Below are 24,046 nucleotides of genomic sequence, written 5' to 3'. Positions count from 1 at the left end.
AAGGTAACAAAAACACAACAATTCTTATTTTCAGGTGATTATACACTAATGAAAACATACCTATGAATATTATATTATATTTCTGACAATAGATCTTCATAAATGTTACACACTGGTCCTTGAACTTGCTTGCTTTTGTGGTGCTTTCAATTGCATCTCACTGTCTTTAGATTTGTATTTGAGCAAAGCTTCATGCGCTGAGAAAATCCATCTGCTAAGAAAGGTTGTGATTTGCGGTTGAAAGCTCTGGAAGAAGCTAGTAAGTGATCCTTGAATTAAGATTTTTCTGTCAAACTACAAGATCAAGAATGAACTTTCATGCTCAACATTGACCGATGTAAGAAGAAATCCTAAAATTGGACTCTGCAAAGTCTCATAGTCAGCTGGATTTTGTGCTTTTTGTTGGACTCGTAACCACTAAGTAGGAGTCAAGCTTTGATGGGACTTAACAAAAGGAGAGTGTGGTTTGAGGATAAGAAACCCCATACTGTACATATGACACATACTCTGTCTCTCTTGCTGTTGTGTTTAATCTCAGATTTGCTGTCATTACTGGCTGCTCCAGGTGTTTTCTGTAGGTGGTAATTTAATGGTGCCCTTTCTTTAAAAAACAAGAAATACCTAAGGGCTTAGAAAGCTTTTTCTCCTCAGAGCTGGCAAAAAGTATCCACAGTGTTTTCTTCTTGGCTTTGCATGGTGCCCATCAAATCTAAACAAACCATGCAAATTTGAGCTGCCTTTTGGCCGTGCTTACACGTTCACTCCTCTAATTATTCATTTCAGATCCATGTCATGGAAGAAAAGCTGAAGTCTGCAAACATACAACCCAGCGAATCAGAGAGCTCGTTGTACAGGAAGTATCAAGACCTCACCAGTCAGGTTCAAGAAAAAGATGCTGTGATAAAGAGATTAGAGATACAGCTGGAAAAACAGGTATGGACGGACCCGTCAGATAAAGAACAGAAATGTCCATTTATGTTCATAAAATGTAGTTTGAAATAATCCACAAACCCTGTTTTCTCTGACTGCAGATCTTAGTCAGAGCCCAGGAGGCAAAAATTATTGAGGAGAAGGCTGCCAAGATTAAAGACTGGGTCACCTTTAAGCTTAGAGAGGTAAGCTCAAGTATGTATAGATAGACCTCTGACTGAAGTAAGAGCCTCTAGGAAAGCCCTCACCCTGCTGAGAGACCTTATCTGTAGCAACAAGAGATGCTTATGATTCAAAATGTATTATCTACAGATGTTTGACCAGTTTAGTCTTATCTGCAATTTAAATATAAATGATGACCCATGTATCTCTGTAACTAAGTTGTTTTAAGAGGCATTGCACATCAGCTTTACAATCAGGTTAAACTATAACAGTTGTATATGGTTGCTAAAAGTTGTTGTTTAAGATATATATGTCTTTCCCTTTCATTTATAACTATATGCATATGACAAACAAAACAAAAAAAACAACAGGACCAAGAAAAACAGACAAACAAACGGGTGGATCGAGGGCAGAGAGCGCAGAGTACAATCAGTTACAACCAGCTTCTAAGTTACTGACAACAATGGCAAAAAAATTCCATGTCAGCTCAAATCAAACATCATGTTCATGTAATTTCTGCTTACAATTAACAAACAATACACTATTATTCACTGGTTGTCCTACTCAAGAGACAAAAAGAAAAAAAAATTAGCAAAACTGCATGGACAAAACCTCCACCAGCATGTGTGTTTAAATGGGATGCGGTGTATTTAAAAATGACCTGATTGAAGATATGTACGTGCTTCGTTGCAGATGGAGCAAGAGAACCAGCAGCTGAAAATGGCCAACCTGAAGCAGACAGAGAAGATAATGTTGCTGCAGGACAAACTACAAGGTGAATACAAAAAAAGTTTAAGGTTGTAATGCTTTCATTTTATGTCTTTTTAGGCATCATTTCAACAAACGTGCTATGTGTAACAATTTAATACATTTAAATGTGTGATTTAATGGTAGCCACCATTGATCACATGAAAACAAACCATTTGAGGAGTTAAGCTGGTTTAACCTGATTTAGCTGCTGCCTTAATAACTGTCAGTTTATAAAAATGCATATTTTCAAATTACAGAAATGGCTAGAAACCAATAGGTAAATTTAGTTTTGGATAAGGCTAAAAAGGCTTTCACTAGATACAGCGGTCTTCCTTGAGCTGTTGCTTTGGTAACACTTACTGCAATTTGACTTCGTTTGTGTTGTTACTGCAAAATTAGAAAGCTGGTTTCACAGAAATTTCACATCCATATGGTGATTTTGACCAAATTACTGCGTTGGCAGTGCAGAAAAACAGGTTTTGTTTTTTTAATTTGTGCACTGTATATGAATATTTCTTGCATACACACAATTTGTATGTAAATTTGTCCTGTCAGTTATTGGAAAACAGTATTTTGTTCGCAGTAGTACATTAAAAGGTCATGTAGACAAGTAGGGAATTGATGTATCTGTTATATATATATATATATAAACAGCACTGTATATCTTCCTACAGCTCCCGTGGGAAAGAGACTGAGTTACTGGTGTTGTCTTTCCGCTCCAGCTCTCTTAGAGAAACCTGCATCCTCTGGATCCCCTGCCACCTCCCCTGTAATGGATACCCACCTGGTGCCCAGCAGTCCGCTATTTCCTCCCAGCTGCCCCGGCACACCACCTGCCCAAGATGACAGCTGGAGACAGACAGGTCCCCGCGGAGCCTCCTCTAATAGCAAGACCTCACCAACAGGTATGCTTTCCTTAATTTATATTATCTTGGGATGGAAGCTTTTGAAGTAAAGAGAATGTCTTTAATTCAGGTCTGGCTGATCACATAACTGTTGGTAGCCTCACCAAAATCCAGTCTGCAAACAGTATATCTAAAACATGGTTCTGCTCATTCTTGTTTAGAGTTGGGTATCATGTGTTCAAATACCTAAAGAAATTATTATGTTTGTTTATGGTAACTAATAACTTTACTTTTCTTGTTTTGCCATTGTTTTTATTTAAGTTCTTCTGTGGGCAAGATTTTGCTAGAAAATTAAATGTACTGCTCAGAAACAATGTGTCATGGTAGTGATTTTAAAATGAGGAAATAATCCAATTTTTCAATATATTTGTGATTATTTGTGACTTCTGCTTTAAGGAATACTCCACCAAAAAAAAAAATCTATTTTATGAGTAGCAAATATTTACTCACTGTCATCTTAAAGATGGCTATTTAAAAGCTCCTTTGTGGAGGATTGCACTTTAAATTGGAGCAAAAAAAAATCAAAACACATCAAATTGCCTGTAAACTTTTCAACCTACCGCTAATCCATATGTTCTTCATGCTCTTATTCTAATTCCTCCAGATCATTAAATACACAATCTCTGTGTATTCCTTTAACATCAGTTCATCCATGGTATGCAGGCTTTCTCCAATGTTATTAATCTGTCTCTTCAGATGTGAAAAGGACTCCTGAACAGTCCAGTAAAGGGATTTGTCTTGGAGACCTTGCAGCCCATGATGCTCTCTCTCAGGGTTGGAGCAGGGAGGGTCCCAGCAGCCCTGTTTCCATTAGTGGACCAGAGCTTCCAGTGGGCCCAGAGGGCCCGTCAGGGTGCTCTGACAGAGACAACTCCTCCGATGAGCTCAACAGCAAGTTTCGCTCTCAGTGCCTTCACTCGTCCTCTTCCTCTTCATCTTCATCCTCAGCCTACGAGATGGCCCATGGACCGAGCTCCCCAGAGTCAACCATCAGAATAACACCCAAAAGCCCGCTCCTGTCGCGTTCCCCCTCGACCAACAACCCCTTCCCGAATCCTCCGGTTCACCAGTCAGGCACAAGCATGACGTTACCCAAAGTACGGACACCACTCACCCCCAGAGACAGCATCCAGCTGGTCAAGAAGCATTACAGCCAGCCGCAGCCCAGCCTGGACCGACTTCACCACCTCAACGTTAACATAGACATCATGACCCCATCCTCCACTTCATCTACCCTCAAGAGCACAGGCACCTTGCCCTTCTCGCAGGTTGTGGAAGAAACAGACATTGACGACGGGCTTCCTGACAGCATGGACGGGGTGGTGGAGGGGTCGGGATCAGAGGAACCATCCAGGGATGGAGTCTCCTTCGTGGGACTTGCAGAAGAACTGGAGCGGCTGGATCCAGAGGTTCTGAAGCCACCAACGCCTCCTTTGCACCGCTTCCCTTCATGGGTATGAAACACCACTACCTTACCAGTTCAACTTCTGCATGCTTCCTGTATTATTTTATGCTGTTAGCAATTCCATTGGATCGGTTTTTGTTTCAGTCCTTGCCCAAGGCTCAGGACTCTTAAAAACCATTAGAGATTAACGGAATACTTTGATATTTTGGGAAATATGCTTATTTGCTTTCTTGCCGAGAGTTAGATAAGAAGATTGATACTGATGTCATGACTGTATGATAAATATGAAGCTACCAAAGAAAAAAGCAAATTCCTGCACACACTTATTACCTCTGCATTGATTTATTAAAAAGTCGACATTATGGTCACAAGGACCTCTCTCAAGAATGTTGATCTCTGCAGGAGAGTCGGATCTACGCTGTGGCTAAGTCAGGAATGAGAGTTTCGGAGGCCAGTCCTGGAGCCAGGGGCCCTGGACGAGGTGAGTCCCCTGCAGCCAGAAACAAGAAACTAGCCATCCACTCCTTCTTCAACACCCACTTTTCTGCTACATCAGTATCTAACCCTGTGTGTGTGCTTGTCTGTCTGCGTGTGTGTCATGAGCCTGGGTGGTGTAAGAGACGAGTGAGTGCTGTGAAGTGACATGTCATTCAGCTGATGCTTAAGCTGCCGTGGAGTTGTGCGGTTGGTTTGGATCTGTCATTGCCGTCTTTGATGTCACTTCCTCTGGCCTGAGGCTCCACACACCTGCACAGGTGTGGGCTCCTCTTCTGGAGACAAAAAGAGCTGAGGAAGAGCATTGGAGTGGGGGGTGGGATTTTTTCAAGGAGCTGAGGGAGAGGCTGCTTTTTAATCAGCTGCGATGAAAGGACGAAGTCTGGGTGTAATTACTGCTGTGCTTTCTGTCCCGACATCATCCATTTTGTCAGGATGCAGACGTTGAGGTTTGACAGCACTATTGAATTTCCTGACTGCCAGGTACATGGAGCTGACTGCCAAGTGGCTGTTGTGGATTAAGTCATAGCTTGCTCAGCTTATTCAGCTTCCTCTCATGTTTGTGCCTTAAGGTGCATCTGTTGTTGGAACGTTTCAATCTTTGGCATAAAATACAATGGAGCAGTTGTATAGCTCGAGACTTTTCTTTTTTTCTTTTTACCAATTGGTATTAAGGAAGCAATAGCACTGCTGTAAATCTGTAAATTATATATGAATTATATATCTTTATTATTATTATTATTATTAAAGATCTTTTCACCCTGTGCGACAGATATACAGATATATAATTACAATATTGATAGATTGGGCATTGTGATAGGAGTTATGTTCAACTTTTCTTTTTCTGATTTGAGTTATTGATAAATTTTCTACACTGCTACAACTCCTGTTGAGTTGTATTTGTATAAGGGTCAATGTATGGATGAGCAAGACTATGCAACCTATAAAAGAAGAAATAACTATATTCCTTTTACAAATTAAAACCTAAATTCATAAGCAATAAAATGCACCACAGCTCAATTCAACAGGCTCAGGGGTTTTGCTGCTAAAGATCATGGCCAGTAGCTTATGGTGGCTAATGTTAGCTGTCTTACAGATATTGCTGTGTTACTGAAATAACAGACCCTTCCTTTTCTAATGTTACACCGTGTTTTAGCTCTGACCATTTTGCTGTAGTCTCACTTTAAGCAACAGATGCTGTGCTACGTGCATATCCATAAAACATGTTAAATCAAATAAATTATGAATAAATGTTTTCCTGTGTATGTTGCAGGGTCCAACTTACCCCAATATCCAGCGGCAGGTCCGTTCACCCAGTTAATCTATAAGAATATTAATGTACCAGTCTATACCACACTGAAAGGGGTGAGTGAAACAATCTTTATCATGAAGATTTACATTGCTGCCCAATCTCTGCTTTACTTTTAGAGTTGTAAAGATAGAGGTTTTCATCTGTACTGAAATTACATTAGGCGGTGTTTTTCCTTACAGTTCTCTTTCCATTATTTCTTTTAGAAAGCCACTCAGATCAGCAGCGTACCTCTTCCGGATGATGACTCCGGGTCTGAGGATGACAGCAGCTCTCTGGCCAGTTTACGGACCTCCATCTTGAGCCCCGACAGGAAGAGCAGCGTTCCTGGGAGCCCGCGTGCCGTCAAGAGAGGTGATAATTGCAGATTACAGTGCAGACAGGACAGGACAGTGAAAACCATTCCAAAATGTCAAGTTAGGAACCAGGAAAAACTGCCTTATTTTAAGATGGTTGACAACGTATATTTAAGATAATCTATGAGTTTCAAATGCAGGGTTATATCAGCCTAAATGATAAAAATCAAAAGCTGTAGCGGTTTTTCTGCTCACCAGAATGGTATGTAGTTGCAAGAAGCTGCATTGCAAGTACGGAAAGTACCAAGATACATTTAAGGCCATTAACTGAAGTAGAAGTAGATGATGCAACACTGAGTGGTTACAGATACTCACCACTTAAACTCGGTGCAAAACAACTGCTGGAATGCTTTGAGCATCTCCTACTTCCTTCAACCACTTCAAGTATGGCTTTCTCACTTTGCCTCATGTATATGCCTTCTCCTGTTTTCTTAGGTGTGTCCATGTCCTCCATTAGCTCAGAGAGTGATTATGCCATTCCTCCTGACGCCTACTCCCTGGACAGTGACTACTCCGAACCGGAACATAAAGTCCAGCGAACCTCCTCCTATTCCTGTGAGAGCACTGGGCCTGTGAGTGGAGTCCTGCTTTTCATCGTGGAGGCCTTGAGCTGTCACCTCCTCCATGTTACAGTCAGGATGGCTGACAAACACTAAAGAAATCATTAAAGTGAGTCCCGTGGTGTTTCAATGATTGCTGAGTCATTTCTGTCTATAGGAGATGCTGGAGAAGTCTGGGTACCTGCTGAAGATGGGCAGTCAGGTGAAAGCCTGGAAACGTCGCTGGTTCATCCTGAGGAACGGAGAGATCCTCTACTACAAATCTCCTGTGAGTGTGTCTCTCTGTCAGCCCGCCTGCCTGCTTCCTTCTAAGGTTTTACTATCTGCACAGAAAACATTACACAAATATTTCAAAATTTGGTGTGCTTACATCCAAGATGACTGCAGTTGGAGGCACAACTACCGTATTAACACCTCAACACAACCACAACACCATTTGTGATGGCATTAAGAGTCCTAATTTTGGAGACAAATGAAGATTTTGTGGTATGTGTGTGTTTTTTTTTGTGTATTCAGAGTGATGTGATCAGGAAACCTCAGGGTCAGATTGAGCTGAACTCGTCCTGCCGTATAGTACGTGGAGAAGGAGCGCAGACATTTCAGGTAAGTGGAAAACTGAAATCCCAATAGTGCTTAACTTTGTGTGAGAATACTGCAAGACAAGGAAAGTATGATTCACGTGGCACACTTCTACTGGCTATGCAAAGAAAAAGAAATTAAATGGTAGTTCAATTTTTATAGATCTACAATTCAAAAGACTGTGGCATGAAAGAAAAAATAGAAACCTTAAATAGAGACAGTTGTTAGAGGGTACATGCAGCTACACACACACACACACACACACACACACACACACACTAGCACTCTTATTATAGCTCTGCATCACTGTGTAGCTTTACTGCTGCATACGAGAGAAGCAGCTTAAAATGACATCAGGTATAGCGTTGGCCTGGAATGTTTTCCTGGCTCTTCAGGAGCTGATTCTGATCTCTGACATGATGATGCTATCTCGGACAGCTTGGCTTCGCATTTTTCCCATATTTCTCCCTTTCCGTCTAATCAGTTGATTACAGAGAAGAAGACCTTCTATCTGACTGCCGATTCACCCAACATCCTGGAGGAGTGGATCAGGGTTCTGCAGAACATACTCAAAGTCCAGGCCAGCAGCCCGGTCACCGTGGAGACCACTGCCAAGCCCACCGTGAGAGGCTGGCTTACAAAGGTCAGGAGACAGAAGTCATGATATATCAGTTAAAGAACCGACAAATTTGGTTTTGCTCATTTGCTTATCGTGCAGCGTTAGACGATCAATCCCACTCCAATGTCTGTAAGCTAAATATGAAGCTACTGCTAGGAGACACTTGTGTTAGCTTAGCATAAAGACTGGAAACCAGTTTGGCTGGATCGGTCCAAAACTAAAAGATTCTGTCTACTAGCACCCCTAAAGCTCACAAATCAACACATGATATGTGTAAAGTGTTTGCTGATGTGATGTAACAATCGAGATATTACATGTTAACTAGCAAGCTTTAGAGATGCCTTTACACAGATTGTATTCCTTTGCTAGCTATTTCCAGTTATTATGCTATGCTAAGCTAAGCTAAGCTAATTTGCTTAAACAACTAACAAAAGGCTGCAAATATTCAGTTTATTTGAGAAGCTGGAACAAGTAGATTTTTGTAATTTTTGCTTAAAAAACGATTAATAGATTATCAATTTTGTTTTTATTCTGCAACTAATTGATTATATGTCTGATTGTTTCAGCTCAGGTTTACGTAGCATCTTAATACAAAACCTTTTTGTATTCACTGAAATAATGTATTCAGTTATATTAGGTTTTAAACTGGCATGTCATTCTAAATGTTTTATAAATCCTTACTTCCCTACCCCACTTCCACTGCAGAGTTGCAAGAGGTATAGATTAGCCAGGCTTTCTCCCTGAAGAGGATGCCAGAAATAACTAATTTTCAGGCTCTTTCAGACCGATATAGAAGTGTCTGTCACTGGGGTGGGGAGGGTTTGACAGAGCACGTTGGGACACGGCTTTAAAGCCTGAGCTGCTGGAATGCTTGAGATCTCCTTTCCCTTCCACCCTGCTCTTTTCCCTGCCTTTCTTTAGCCGAGGCCTGTCTGTTGGTAAAGCTAAGACACTTAAACATCTGACGGCCGTGTGTGATGGGTCTCTGACAGGTGACTGACAGCCTCAAGCTGAGATGATGGAGCCCGCGTCCTCTCACCAAACCCCCCAATCCCCTCCTGAGAGTTGTCTTTGATCTTCTAGTTATAAAGTGATCTCGGTTCAGACGGGGGGCTGTTTTGCCTCCCAGCGCAGTTAACCCCGGTGACCCCCTTCTGAGGGATGCACAGCTGGCTTTGTGTTGATGGCATCCTCAAGTGACATCATCACTCCATTCATAATTTTTTAAAAGTCTGTTGCAGAATGTGATGTGTAATTATCATCTGCAGCAGCATTCCTGGTTAAAATGAAGTTGGATGCGGCTGGGGAATCACAGCGGGGGTGGACTGTTTACATGTTTGGGGGGAGTCAGTTGTCACTTTGCTTTGGAAACGGAAAAAAAAAGTTAAACTTAAACTGTTATTTAAGTCACAGAAGTTGCTCTTCATTGATTTACACACCCAGCTGCACACTCCTGGGACATCTGCTGGTCAGATGTAGAAATTCCCTGACTAACATCTGTCAAGCTTTTGAAAACTTTTTTTGGTCTGACTTTCAAAGAAGAAAATGTGCAGTCTTATATTTACTACCGTTTTGAAAAAGCGCCTGGGACCGTCTGACTTTTCTCATACTTTCCATGTCATTGTCTTTTTTTGTTTCAGGTCAAACATGGACACTCTAAACTGGTGTGGTGCGCTTTGGTTGGAAAAGTCTTCTACTACTATCGTAATCAAGAAGACAAGGTTAAAAAAACTTGTCTCTCCCTTCTCCTAACATTCGTCTGCTTATAATTTAGTCTTTTGTTAGTGATTATTTACACCTGCTTCAGAAAGGTTTTGCAAATACATGCTTCTTAGTGGTTGTCTTAATCTGTCCAGAATAATAGGCTTTTGACAAATAAAGGATAGGTGCTTTCAACTATTGCTTAGACAAGAAAAAGAAGGTGTAATTATGTCAATTTAGTATGTTTCTTTAGTTAAACACACTGACATTTATCCGTATTGACCACCATGTTCTGTTTGATACCTTGTTTACTGACTTTGATTCGTTGTCTTAGTTGCCTCTAGGGCAGCTGCAGATGCGGGAGGCCTCTGTACAGGAAGTGGATCGCTCCTGTGACTCAGATGAGGACTATGAGACAGGCAGTCGAGGTTTCCTCTCCTCCCACTGCACCTTAGTGGTCCAACCAAGAGACCAGAGTCCTACGTACCTGCTCATCGGCACCAAGCAGGAGAAGGTACTGGAACGGATAAAACTGCAATTTCTCATTCAAGATTTGTTCGTTTATTTCTGTGTTGTACATGAATTACTTTGTTTCTACAAAGGATACATGGTTGTATCACCTGACTGTGGCAGCGGGCAGCAGTGCGACCTTCAAAGTGGGCACAGAGTACGAGCAGCTCGTTGGTAAACTGCTCGATGCAGAAGGAGACCCAGGTGAGAAAAGCATCAGTATTAACTGCAGCAGTCATCTGTGGAGTTTATTCAATCTAGGTTTATTAAAAGAGGTTAAAATTTTACTTTGTACACTGAACTGTCCTATAAAGTTACAACATTTTTTGCATCACGCTGTCCAAAAAGTCTTGCAGGATGGTGTTGCCATGTTAGTTATTGGTAATTATTATTCAAATCCAGGACAACAGATCCTTTTCACAGCAGCCATTTTGACATGAAATAATAAACACAGGTTTTAATAATGATACTAATTAAGGCTCCATTCCAGTCAGGTCAAACAGAGTCAGGGTGCCGCCACTGTGCATATTTGCTCACTGGAAAGGCTCTGCCACACTAAAGGGACGCATAATCAACTGAAAGGCTTAATTTACTCAGTAGCATGCTACATGTTATTTTGATCCGCAATGTCTGACAGCCTTAATCCACACTGCAGACTGTGTTTACGACCGGGGCACTGTGTGTGAATTCTTGTCAGCTGTTGAGTCATTACAGCTTTGAAACTCAATCTTTATGTTTGCGTGGGTTTGTGTGTGTGTGTGTGTGTGCACGCGCTTCTCCGACTTTTCCCAGAATCTGTCTTGTGGAAGAGCGAAGCCTTGAGCTTCTGTAAGGAGGGTCTGCGCTCGCCTCTCACCACTCTGCCCTCTGAAGCTCTGCAGACAGAAGCTCTCAAGCTTTTCAAGGTCAGTCTCTCCACCTCTCACCCCTCTTTCCGTCTCTCTCTCTCTTTCCTTCTCCTTTGTTCTACTCTGCTAAACTTTTCCCATCTTCCTTTCATCCCTTTCATCTGATTCCCTCTTTCTTTTTCTGTCCGGCCCTCACTGCGAGGGTCTGTTCAAGGCATCATCCATCCCACTCCAGTTTGTCCAAACCATAGCCCCCATTATCCCCTCCTATTCCTGGATGTGCTCCGTGGCCCTCCTCTTCTCTTCCATCATGCCTCTAAACCAGATCAAAGGCTCGAGGACGAGGGCCCCAGCTCATTAAAAGTGTGGAAGAGAGATAATGGCCTTGATTATCTGCTCTGATTGAGGCTAACCGTTCCTCTGGTTTACAGCCAGTGTGAAAGGAGACCCTTTAAAGAGGAGACATTGGAGGTCAGGGCCTTCAGAGAGTGGCAGCAATGGATATGGAAGCCACAGAATGGGGGAGGAGAAATGGGATCAGAGCTGAACATGGACCTTGTAGGAGGATGGCAGATCCTTTTCCTCTCTTTTCAACTCTGCCTCGGTGTGCCCACCCAGAAGCCCCCACTCCCCTGCTCAACTCATGCTTCACAGCCCCATCCACTACAGTCACTACACTGCAGGACTGAAAGTTGAATGTGTCGGCTCTCTTTGACCAGCCAGCCTTAAAAAACAGTCCCAAACACACACAAAGAAACAGAATGAATGGAAGTGACACGCTTTTTCAAGCTCTACTTCATGCCTTTGAAGTATTAATGAATCTGACAAGACTGATGAAAACTGTTAAATTGGTGCTTTGTCTTCAACTGTCCCAGTGGATGAGAACAAAGGTCCCTTCAGAGAAATAATGACATGCACATATGGACTCTTAGTGATCTCATGCCGTGTATTTCTGTTGTTTTTTTTATTTTATTTTATTTCTTCTGCCCTGAATATTATCCTCACCTGGAGTTTTATTACTTTAGGCTCTGTTAAGATGCATTAAAAATATGCTGCTTCTAGTAAATTTGGAGTCTCTAGTTAGTATTTGCCTCCACCTGCTGGTAGTGCAGCGGTATGTCAGTATCAGATTTAAAATACTTAATAAGTCGTCCCTGCTCTGCAGTCCTGTCAGCTCTTCATCAACGTGCTGGTGGAGTCTCCGTCTGTTGATTACCACACCTCGCTGGCCCAGAATGCTTTGCAAGTGTGCCTCACCCACCCGGAGCTGCAGAATGAAATGTACTGTCAGCTTATCAAGCAGACTAACCGCCGGACGCCGCACAACTACTCCCTCACACAGGTCAGCCGGGTTCAGTCAGTTACAAATTACATGAGAGAAAAGCAGGGTAGTTGTAGAGTTTTGCTGCAGTGATCCTGTAATATAAGATTTCTCCTTTGATCACCTCTTCCTGTAGTGCTGGCAGCTGTTGTCTCTGTGTGTGGCACTGTTCCTTCCTCAACAACATTTCCTCTGGTACCTGAGACAGTACCTGCAACACAATGCTGACCCAAGGTGAGGCGCCAAAACCTCTAAAGTAACTTAAACCAGTTCTGAGGCAGTTTTTAGTACACTGTTTACATCTCTATCCCTTTATTTCACAGGAGTGAGGTGGGGAAGTATGCAGTGTACTGTCAGAGGTCTGTGGAGCGAACTCTGCAGAATGGAGAGCGAGAGGCCAAACCCTCACGTATGGAGATCGTCTCCATCCTGCTGAGGAACCCCTACCACCATTCACTGCCATTCAGCATCCCAGTCCACTTCATGAACAACACCTACCAGGTAACACAGTCACAAAGGTAGAATACACTGTCACTGTCTTTAAATGCAAATACAATCCTTACTCAAGCTCTGTCTTCCTTATAATCTTGCCTTTGTAGTATTTTAAAGGCACCTCAGTATTTTTTCTAAGAGGTATACAATAAAGTTTAGTGTTTGGAAGATTACTTTATTAATTTCACTTTGATATCAGCATGACAGACAATAAAATCATTACCAGTCTCATAACCACTGTGAAGTGTTCGGTCTTAACTGCCACTTACATATGCAGTTCTAACCTGCTGCTGCTTTTACTTTTATTGCCAATAGGTGGCACCATTTGGACTGGAACCTGTTTCTGGTGCTTCTTAGTTTAGTTTAGGCTCAGGTCTTTATTGTCCCTCGAAGGGAAATTTGATTTAACATAAACACAGCATACAAGGGGAAATTAGTCACAACCGTCACAGTCCATCTGTTTGTTAAAAATACTCAACAATTGGAACGGTAGCCATCCTAAAGTGCTGCTGAGCAGTGCAGTCAGCATCTCAGGTTCAATGCAAGTTCAGGGCATTTATTACCCACTTATTGCCCTCATCAATGAGACTAAGATGTGTCTCATTTGTTTTCTCTCGCAGGTTGTGGGCTTCGACGGCTCCACCACAGTGGAAGAGTTCCTCAACACGCTGAACCAGAGGATCTGCGTGAGGAAGCCTCAGCTGTCGGGGTTTGCCCTCTTTACTGATGATCCATCCGGCAAAGACCTGGAGCACTGCCTGCAGCCGTCTGCCAAGGTAAGAGCATGGGTCACTGAACATAAGTGCATGGAAGAAACCCTCTACACACCACTGAGGCTTTTGTGGTGCATTTATTCAAATATTCTGTCTCATGTTACCTAACATTTTAGAGGATCAGTAATGGGTAGTAAAATACTATTTTCACAAATAAAGGCTGTCCAAACTTTTTTGTGACTCTCTTTTGAAATGTATTCCTATTCCAGCATACCATAGCCTTCCTCTGTAATTTAATTCCATTCAATCATGATAAAAGCGGTGCTTCCACTTAATTTTCATTTTGGTTACTGAAACTGCTCCATTATGTTTAACCAGCCCACCAGAGACAGTGAAAAAAATACATTTCTAACTCTGCCTCATACAGTCTTTGTCCCTTGCTGTAGCTACTGCCTCCTGCTGGCAGAAGCAGAAACAAGGTAAAAGCTTCCATATGTCTGACTGGAGACTGACTTTGTATTCCCTTTTGGCAGATCTGTGATGTAATTTCCAAGTGGGAGCAGGCCCTAAAAGAGCTGCATCCTGGGAAAAATGAGGGGACACGGATTGTCCGCCTAACGTACAAGAGCAGGTAGGATTTCTATTGCCACATCTGCGCTGTGAAAGACCCAAACAGGGTTAATCTCACTTGCATCTTCTATTATGTACTCACAACCATTTGTCCAAAGAGGTCTTAAGAGAACACAGACCACACAATAAAACACGGTGATGTGATATGTGTTCTGCTGTTCTCACTTTTCACAGGAATTTTAAAGTGTTGGGGGTTAAATTTCCTACATCTAGGAAATGAAGTGAAGTGTGCATAATTGCAGCCTTTTTCCTGGAAAACAAGTTTCGTGATAATCTTTTCTTCATTTGTGCATGTACAGGTTGTGTTTCAGATCTCAGGTGAAAGGTGAGACGGAGCGGGAGCGCCTCCTGCTGGCGTACCAGGTGAATGATGAAGTTCAACAAGGCCACTTCCCTGTGAACAAAGAGCTGGCTCTTGAGGTGGCAGCCCTCATGGCACAGGTCTGTAAAGATGCAATATAAACTGAAATCAAACCTGTTGTCATGTTTTCAAATCTTTCTCTTTCTAACCCTCTCTCCTCTTTCTTTTTTGTCCTTCCAGGTTGAACATGGTGATTTGGAAAGACCAGCTGCCTCCTCTCCTACCGGCTCTCCTCAGCCTAAGTCTCAGCTGATCCTCCTGCAGGCCTTGGAGCGCTTCTACCCCAAACGCTACAAACAGGACTGCAGCTCAGAGCAGCTCAGGTAAAACAAACACCGCTGTTGCCCAAATAAGAATCAACAGATTTATTTGACGTATTCTGCAATAGGTCCTTGACATTGTCCTGTTGGGAAAGGCCAGATCAGACACAAATACTGCGGGATGTTCTTGGTGTGCTTGTTCTCGTGATCTGCTACAGATGAGATTTAAACTTTAACCAATGTTCCTTTTCTCTCCTTTCAGAGATCTTACTGAGCGTCTGGCCACTAAGTGGTCTATGCTACGTGGGTGCAGTGCACCTGAGTGTGTGAGAATTTACCTGACTGTGGCTCGGAAATGGCCCCTGTTTGGAGCCAAACTCTTCAGTGCCAAGGTAAGAAAAATGTTGCACTCTGACCTAATGTAGGCTCTCGTGTGTTATATTCAGTCCATGCTTTGAAGTTTTATTGAAACAAGCATGCTCTCTTGATACAAACCTTTCATCCAAAGTAAAAATACACTTTTCATTTGGCTTGAATCCTAACACAGCTATCCATCAAGTTTTCAAGCACAGGTTGGGCCAGTCTGAGACCACGAAGAAAACCCAGAGAGGAAGCTGTGATGTTTACCAGGATGGATTACATCTGTAATATGACCTGTCTTTGTCTCCCTTGTCCACAGCCTGTCCAGCCCTCTCCTGTTGAGCAGAGCCAGGTGTGGTTGGCAGTCAATGAAGATGGATTGTGTGTGCTAGACTATACAATGGTGAGTTTAAAACATTTTTGAATTAAATTTAATTGTGAAAAATAAAAGTGAATGTGACCCGAACATTCTATGACCCAACATACCATCCAGTGTAACTGAGTGACCGCATGTTTATTGTAGTGAAATACAGCTTTTTCTTACATTTCCCATTGCTTCAGTCTAAAGCTCAAATAGTGAGATCCCTTTTTACAGCTGCAGTGCTCAGCTGGCTGGGTCACCGCTGCATTGCTCTGTCGCCCACTGATCCGGAATGATTTTTATTCTGCGGTATTTCAAACAGCAGAAATCCACAGGAAAATAAAACGGCCAGCCTCTGATTTGACATTCTTGACCCTGACAGGCAGCAGTTCCAACATGTAAACGATGTTAGCTCGAGCTCTGTAATTTTCAGCAGCCCATGTTGATCCATTTCATTCTTGGTCTGGCGGCCAGCGCCGCTCATGCACTTTTAGAAAGTCAGAGAGGAAAAAAACAAAGTGAAAATGACTAGAAGTTGCTGGAAATTATGTCATGCTTCTTCACACTCAATTTGCCCTTCACAAAAGCAGAAACCAAAATGATTTCCCAAATGAATTCCACGCTCTATTTTGGGATCAGCAGTAAAACCTGAACATGTTCCCTGTTTATATCCGTTTCACTGCACATTTCTTTCTCTGCTCTCGTTTTTCAGCACACACTGGTCACACACCCATACCAGTCTGTGATTACCTTTGGTGGTTGCCGTGATGATTTCATGGTGGTCACGAGTCAGCAGAGGGAACCCGGAGTCGGGAAGAAGAGTGCGGAGAAGCTAGTCTTTGCGATGGCTAAACCAAAGGTAAATGTCATGAGTGCATCTGCACAAATGTGGATTTCCAATTTTCTGCTTTGCGTCCACATGCAAGGTTGTCATGTGTCGTAGGATACTTGTAACCAAGGGTTGCAGTTACTACGGGGTACGCGGATTGACTGTTCAAGGTGTTGAAGTACAATAAAGGAGCTCTGAAGATGAGGGAGGGAATCTTGAGCCTTGACTTTTTCATATTCACCTGTTTTTACGTAACATCACAACCGAGAGCTAATGAAGAAAACAGGTTGTTTCTCTTATTTTATGTGCCAAATCTCAGTGGAGCTTTAACACAGAGTCATATTACTACTGTGGGTGACGCTAATGAGAGTAACTTCATTCTTGTTTGCCGATCAGCTTTCAGGTTTTCACATCTTCTGTGAGCCGCCGTGGGCCTCCAGCTCCCCCGAATCAAATGAAACACAATCATATCATCATGTTAAAGCCATTAATCCCGCTCTGATCTGACCGGTTTTTGCCCCTTGTCCCAGATACTGGAGCTGACTCTGCTCATGGCCAGCTACATGAACCACTGGAACCCCAGCCTCCCGCCTGCCTCACACCAGCCCCTCGGCCACTGGGACGTAGACAGCAGGCACTTCCCCGCAATGAACTACACCACCAAGGGCCCCACACTACTGTGAATTGTGCAAGCAACAAGAACAACAAAGACTGTTTAACTACGGGGAGGCCTGATGGCAAAAGTCACCTTTAGTCCGCATTCATATGGAGTGTGTTGGGTTGCATGTCTGGGTTTTTACATTTTTACACAACTGGTACTAGGAGATTATTACATATATATTATATATGGTTTTTTAGAAGAAAAAAAGATTTAGGTTTAGAAATGTCAGGATCAGTCGTCTCAGACTATTTATTTCTACAACAAAAGAGTGTTTCAACTCTACTTTATTTAGATTTAAGATGTTCTAATTCCTTGGTAAAATTGGACGTTTATAATACAGTAGTTATCTGAGGATTTGTCGCCACTCGTCACATTTCCACCTGCAGCGTGATTTTTCGGTCGCTGCTCAGGTTTTTTTCCTTTATACTGACCTTCATGTTTTCCAGTCTTTCAGACCTCAGACTCCTTTCTTTCATAAAAAAAAAAACAAAGCTGTTGCCTTTTTGAGAGCTGGGTTGACTGGAATACAGCGTTACGTGTCACTGTGTATTTACTATGAATTATCACTCGTACTTGACAAAGAACCGTAGTTTGAATTCATTTATGAGGTACTGTGCAATTAGAAAGGGACTGACATGGCATGTGATACTTCAGTTTCATAGTATCTTAATTTGATATAATCCACTCCTGATATCACTCTAATTTAGAGCTGCAACAAACAATTATTTTCATTGTAGATCAATCTAATGATTGTTTCTTTTCAATTAATTGTCCGTAAAATGTAAGAAAACAGAAACAAAAGTGACATTGACATATTGACAACAGTCCAAAATCCAAAGATATTAAGTTTAATGTCATAAAAAATTCAACAAGAGAGTAAATACACATTTGAGATGCTGTGTTTTTTTGCTTAAAAATGACTTAAATGATGAATTCATCATCACAATTAGTAGACTAATCAATTAATCGACTATTTCTTTCAACTCTACACTAATATAATTAGCTTTTCCTTATAAAATAGGTAGGACAGCTTTTCCCCAAAGAAATGTAAGAAACCTTTTGTAATCCTTTACTATTGTTTTTAATGGGATGTTAGTATTTAGCTCACTTATCTAGCATAAAGCAGGCGATTTGGCCCAGATCTGCTACTAATGTAATGTAATGTAAACATGTAATATTATTGAGGTACTCAATAGGAAGGCTGGGATATAAAAGGTACAACAGTGATATACTTTATCTATAATGCATCTGTGATATTTCTAATGGTCCTCTGATAACATAATCAGGTCGCTGAGTGTTTTAATAATCAACAAACAGAAGAGAGGACAAATTTAAGAGCTACCAAAATATTTTAATGACTTGAACTGTTTTGGATCAAACCACTGTCTTGCTCGTGTCCATATTTAGTTATTTATTTTATTTCCAACATTTTTTTTTTGGCTTTTGTTTAAAAGGGTAATATTTTCCACTGTCAACTGTCACATTTATATTGGAAGACTTAGTTTGGTTTATGTAGCAGAGTAATTTAAGAGCAGAGTATGTTTGGTTACTGTATTAGAATGTGTTACAGATGTTTGAAAGATTATGTCTTTATGTTGCCTGTATGTGTGTGTGCGCTAATGAAATAAATGGTACAACAATTCTGTCACTGACTTTTCCGTGTATTTTAATTTAATCTATGTTTTTTTGTTGTTGTTGGCCTTTTATTGATAGTAACAGCTGAAGATAGACAGGAAAGGGGGGCAGAGAGAGGGAATGACATGCAGCAAAGGGCCGAAAGGTCGGATTCGAACCCTGGGCTGCTGCAGCAACTCGGTACATGGTTGCCAGCTCTACCAGGTGAACTAACCGGGCACACCTAATCTATGTTTTTAATACCTTAAAGTGGTGTAAAGTAACTAATACATATGTTTTTATTCTAAAAATATGATTTGATAGATTTAACGACACATTAGTAAAGAGCTAGCTTCACCTCAAACAGTTTAATATAATACAATTAATATGGTATTTATCAGTCTTTCCAATTATTAAATCTATATGTCACAATTTAACAATTAATGCCAAATTACATATTAAATAATCACATTCTTGTTCAGTGTAATCAGTTGCATTTCACTGTTGTGTTGGACGGTTCTGGCCTCCTCCCCATCCATTAAACCTGATAATGGACACCTCATCGGGTATTGAAAGTTTATAAAGTTTCCTCATTAACTCAGTTAACTGTCCAATAGACCACTCTGACAGAAAACTACATTATGAGTACTTTTATTTTACAAATTTTACATTTTTAAATGTATATTGTTCTTTTTTATAATGTTTTTAGTATCAAGGAGAGCTGTTGTTTTACACAGCAGTATAATGACTTAAACTAAATACTTAAAGTTACTAATAATGTACTTTTTACTGCAGGAATTTTACTTGTAATGGAGTGTTAATATAGTGTGGTATTACTTAAATAAAGGACCTGAATACTCACTGATTAATATATGATATTATATAATATATAATAATAATAATGATATTTTAATAGTATATGAGGGGGTTGTTTAAATTTATATGAAACAACTAGAAAAAAAATACTATGAATAATCTTGTGGGCAGTATTATATGATGTTTTGACATCATGTCGCGAACCGGAGGGAGGTTGGATGGATGGATGGATGGGGGGCCAAAAATTGGCCCCCAGGCCGGCAGTTGGGGGTCCCTACTGTAAGTATTTATTTAGCATGTATAATTCTCATGAAAAACCCAGATGATTTTGGTGTTATGACTCTTTATTTTCAGGGGTAAGCAACATTTTTTATAGTGCTTAAAAACTTTCGTTTAACAAACACTTTCATTGGCTCTCTCTTACTAAACATGTTTTGCCAGTAATCTATTCAGGAAACACAGGGTTCATACAACACTAACAAAATTCTCATTTTTACTCAAAGCTCCTCTTGGAAAAATAAGAACACTGTTTCTACACACCATATTGCTAAAAAACGTCTTCACTCATTCAACACATCCATAAACTACATACTCACCCTCTGTGCTGGTTGTACACAGCCGGCCCAGTCTGCATGTTTTACTGGAGTTGAGGTTGTAGGGGTGGAAGCTGTTCTGCTTTTTCTTATCCAAGGGGGTCAAAGTGGTAATGGCATTTTCCTGCCAAATATATGCTGTAAATCCCACGTTTTTATAGCTTGTCTGAAGCTCTTGTTGTTCCATAGCTTGCTGTTGTACAAGAAAAACGCTGAAAATGCTCGTTATAGGGCTCACTGCTGAATTTCTGCATGCCTTCAATGCTCATCAAAAAAGAAAATAACTTCTCTAATTTTCCATGGCGCAGTGCGGCTCGTGTGCTTTATAAGCATTTAAATCAAATTGAATTTAAAGTAAAATATTCCAGTGTTGTTGGATAGATGGCCACTTTGTTACCCTTTTCTGTAAAAGCTTGAGTCTTTAACTGACTGACTGTGTCTTTGTATATAGAGGGATGTATGTGCATACTTTAAAGTTTAATTTAAATCATAAAAATCTTCTGATAGTAGAGTACTGCATCATATTATATAAGCTTATCAATTTTTTTTATATGAAAAGTAACTATAGTGGAGTTAAAAGTACAATTTGTAGTGGAATAGGAGCATAAAGAATAAAATACTCAAGTTAAATACAAACATATCAGTTTTGTTTCTACTCAAGTACAGTATTTGAGTACTTACTACTACGTACTAGTATTTGTTACTTTCTATCTAGAGCTGGAGAACAATTATACAATTACTAGATTAACAGTTCTTCATCACAAGTTCTCTGATGAACCAAACTTGAACATTTTAAAGCTCTTACCTGCTCACATAAAATTAGCCTTGTAATGTTTTTATTGTAGGTAAAGTGACCCCTTTAATGATCCCATTAACTGCTCATTTTACTTCCTGTTGTGATACGGTATTTCAACTGCATGTCGACTGTAAACAAGTAGAAAAAAAACTACAAAAAACATCACTTTTACGTTACACGTTTGGTATGTGAAGAGTAGGGTGGATGAAACTGTTGAGCCTGTGACATTTCTACGTTACACCTCTCTGATTGTACACATTTCACCACTAAAGGAGCAGGAATCTAAAAGCACTTTAAAACAGGAGATTCACATTATGTAAGCTGTGAGAGAGGTGGGGACCGTCAACCTGTGGGGGCCATTTTTAGTTCATTATTATTTAAGTCATTTTAAAAATTCCAAACATTTGCTGGTTCAACCATCTCAAAAAAGAAAACTTGCTGCTCTTCTCTCTGTTGTATGATTGTCAACTGGATGTCTTCAGGTTTTTAACTGTTAATCAAACAAAACACAATGTTGCCTTGAGCTCTGGGAACTTGTGATGGCCATTTTTCACTATTTTTGTACATTTTATGGACTAAACAATTAACTAATAATGATAATCCTTGATTTAGACATGCAAACTACAGCAAACATTACATATGTACACATATACACATTTACACATGTTTCATTGAGTAAATGGATGACCCCCCTCACTAAGTTTATGGGTAACAGTGCAGAACAACTGATGAACTGGAATTAACCCCAAATAGTGAACACAATTACTGCAGGATGTTTTTGTAAAATGAGTGATTTGAGTTAATTATGAGCTGATTAATACATTTTGCATCAAAAATGAGATTTCCTGATATTTTATTGAACTTTTTATACGATTCTGTCTGTATTTTATTTTTATTTTTTTAAATCTTAACTACTTAATAGGACAAATTCAGTGTTTTATTCTATCTTATGTTTGGCCTTTTGCTATTATCTCTTTAGTTGTTTTAACTTTATACTTTTCTAATGCAGCACACTGACACTGTGGAAATAGCTTCTGTTCAGGTCAAGATCTTAAATAATAATCTAAATTTTACAAATTAATTTAGTTCTGTACACAGAAATGAACCAACTGCAAATTCTTCTTACACCCCTTTAACTCAAGAAAGCCTTGTGACCCCTTCTGAAGCTTTGGTGACCCCTAGTCGGGGTCCAGACCCCCCAGGTTGGGAACCTACACTTTTGTGTTGTATTCTCAAAAGACAGATTTTGGGTGTAGTATCATGTTGAAATAAAACAAAGACAGCGAGGTTTATCGGATGAATTAGAGTGTGTAATATGCTTGAACCTGTTGAAGCCTGAGGAAATTATTCAACCTTACTTGATTTTAATTGTCTGACTTCTTTTTTTGTGCTTCCTGAAATGTTTCTAATTCCGGTTCCTGCCATATAATGCACTTTGTAACTTTTATTTGAAAAGTGTTGAATAAATAAAGTGTATTATTATTATTATGCAGGATTACCTCATTTTGGACTGACATACTGTACAGTGTCTATAATGTAACTGTAACTGAGCTCACTTTTATTTTTTGTGCTACAGCTCCAAAGAAAATGTCATAGCTGCAATCATGTATATGTCAGCACATCTGGTATTTAAAAATCAGCTAATAACACACATAGATCAATAATAGCCTGATTTTACACATTATTCATGATGATAAAGATACAGAAAACTAGAAGTAGGCAGGCATTGACAATATTTTTGAGCCCTCCCTCCTAAAAAATGTAACAAATCATGTTTTCAGGGGAGCTCATGTCTTATTATTAAGTGGATTTTTAGTTCCTACCGTAGTAACATGAAACATAGTACACAAATTAAAGCCCAAATGTATAATAAACACTGTAAACCAGCTGAACTATAAACGTAAATCACCTTCATGTGCTCATTAACTGGCAAGGGGGTCAAGGTTTATCTGGTTTTTATTTACAATATTCAAACACTGTGCAGGAATGGGAGGGTAAATGTGACCCAGCAGAGAGAGCTTGGTGCTGGAAGTCTAATTGAGTCCATATTAGCTGTGTGAGCACTCGGAGAGATATCGCTGCTGCTCCTCCACAGTGAACTACTGCTGTGAGCTCTGAAGCTAAGCTAAGCTACGTTGAAGCCTGCAGGGACGAAGACACAACACCTCCGTGCAGAGCCGTGGGGAAAGGGGACAGGTAGGCTGCTCACCGGCGCTGGAGCTTACTGTACTTTATGACACAGTTAATTAACGTTAGATAATTTTGTTTTTTTCTTACGTGTGTTTTGGTTTTAGTGGGAGTTAAGCTTAAAAAAAAATGACAACCAAAAAGCCACAGAGCATGCTCCGGGAAGCTTCTCATCAGATTACTGCCGGTGGATCCGCTGGTAAGTCCCAATAACTTCTTTAAAAAACCAGACTCATTGAGATTAGGCAAGAGTTTAAGGAGCGCACACACACACACACACACACGGTGTTAAAATGTGTGTGTTGCGTTCAGGGTTTCCCGTTGAACAACAATTACATGGACGACGTTCCCTCTCTGTTTGCTTCCCACAAACGGCAACCAAAACGCCTCCGGTTGTACTCGCACACATGAGAATACGTTTTCAGTGGAAGGAGCTCCAACGAGCCAAAGAGTATGCGCCGTGTTTCCCAACATAGTTCCCGTGCTTTTCCCTTCCTGTTCAGGGAACAGCCGCCGGGTCAGGGATCAGTCCGCGCATGCCTACAGCTGTACAGCTGGAACGTCATCCGGTGACTGTGTGGAGGGGTTTATATTTTTACCTTCTTGTGTGTTCATGAAAAGCAGTTTATGTTGTTGATCATTAATCGTTTTACATTTTGAAGCAGGGATTCAGTTGGGTTAGAGAACATGTTTTTGTTATGTGATTAACTGTTGAAGTATTATGTTTAAATGTTTAAACTGGTTGGCAACTTCTACAGTTATTGGAGGATCTAGTGGCAATGGAGGACGGAGGCTACATTAAGGCAGCTGCCCCCCCTAAAAAATGCCTTGCCACCTCAGTTTAGTATTAAATGTTGACAAATTTAACATATTACTTTAAAAACAGGAAAGTAATTTTGCTTGAATTTCCCTTGGGATAAATA

General features: G+C 40.6%; 2 protein-coding genes across 3 annotated transcripts in view; both read left to right on the top strand.

Moving 5' to 3' along the window:
- plekhh1 (pleckstrin homology domain containing, family H (with MyTH4 domain) member 1) overlaps positions 1–18,770 on the top strand; it is a 31,827-nt gene extending 13,057 nt beyond the window's left edge. The window contains exons 3-29 of one of the 2 annotated variants that reach the window (XM_035674162.1): positions 784–933; positions 1,032–1,115; positions 1,786–1,867; positions 2,565–2,747; positions 3,444–4,201; positions 4,555–4,633; positions 5,921–6,012; positions 6,163–6,310; positions 6,748–6,884; positions 7,030–7,140; positions 7,389–7,475; positions 7,936–8,094; positions 9,711–9,791; positions 10,106–10,285; positions 10,374–10,485; positions 11,074–11,186; positions 12,295–12,471; positions 12,587–12,684; positions 12,774–12,951; positions 13,563–13,718; positions 14,189–14,286; positions 14,585–14,726; positions 14,827–14,969; positions 15,169–15,298; positions 15,586–15,669; positions 16,340–16,486; positions 16,987–18,770. In XM_035674162.1, coding sequence (XP_035530055.1) covers positions 784–933; positions 1,032–1,115; positions 1,786–1,867; positions 2,565–2,747; positions 3,444–4,201; positions 4,555–4,633; positions 5,921–6,012; positions 6,163–6,310; positions 6,748–6,884; positions 7,030–7,140; positions 7,389–7,475; positions 7,936–8,094; positions 9,711–9,791; positions 10,106–10,285; positions 10,374–10,485; positions 11,074–11,186; positions 12,295–12,471; positions 12,587–12,684; positions 12,774–12,951; positions 13,563–13,718; positions 14,189–14,286; positions 14,585–14,726; positions 14,827–14,969; positions 15,169–15,298; positions 15,586–15,669; positions 16,340–16,486; positions 16,987–17,139 — 4,062 coding nt within the window. In that variant the 3' untranslated portion in view covers positions 17,140–18,770. Of the gene's footprint in view, positions 1–783; positions 934–1,031; positions 1,116–1,785; positions 1,868–2,516; positions 2,748–3,443; positions 4,202–4,554; positions 4,634–5,920; positions 6,013–6,162; positions 6,311–6,747; positions 6,885–7,029; positions 7,141–7,388; positions 7,476–7,935; positions 8,095–9,710; positions 9,792–10,105; positions 10,286–10,373; positions 10,486–11,073; positions 11,187–12,294; positions 12,472–12,586; positions 12,685–12,773; positions 12,952–13,562; positions 13,719–14,188; positions 14,287–14,584; positions 14,727–14,826; positions 14,970–15,168; positions 15,299–15,585; positions 15,670–16,339; positions 16,487–16,986 lie in introns of both variants that reach the window. The other variant, XM_035674161.1, reaches the window with a different exon arrangement.
- Positions 18,771–22,994: 4,224 nt separating this feature from the next.
- The window catches only part of slc25a21 (solute carrier family 25 member 21), a 94,921-nt gene continuing 93,869 nt past the window's right edge, over positions 22,995–24,046 (top strand). The window contains exons 1-2 of the mRNA XM_035674672.1: positions 22,995–23,132; positions 23,231–23,322. Of these exons, the coding sequence (XP_035530565.1) occupies positions 23,253–23,322 (70 nt within the window). The 5' untranslated portion in view covers positions 22,995–23,132; positions 23,231–23,252. The remainder of the gene's footprint in view (positions 23,133–23,230; positions 23,323–24,046) is intronic.

The sequence above is a fragment of the Morone saxatilis genome, unplaced genomic scaffold, assembly GCF_004916995.1.
Source record: "Morone saxatilis isolate NCDOM2014 unplaced genomic scaffold, NCSU_SB_2.0 Contig3, whole genome shotgun sequence".
In the NCBI taxonomy this organism is placed as follows: Eukaryota; Metazoa; Chordata; class Actinopteri; family Moronidae; genus Morone; species Morone saxatilis.
The sequence above is the reverse complement of the archived record's forward strand: the minus strand, read 5'-3'. Positions and strand labels throughout refer to the sequence as shown.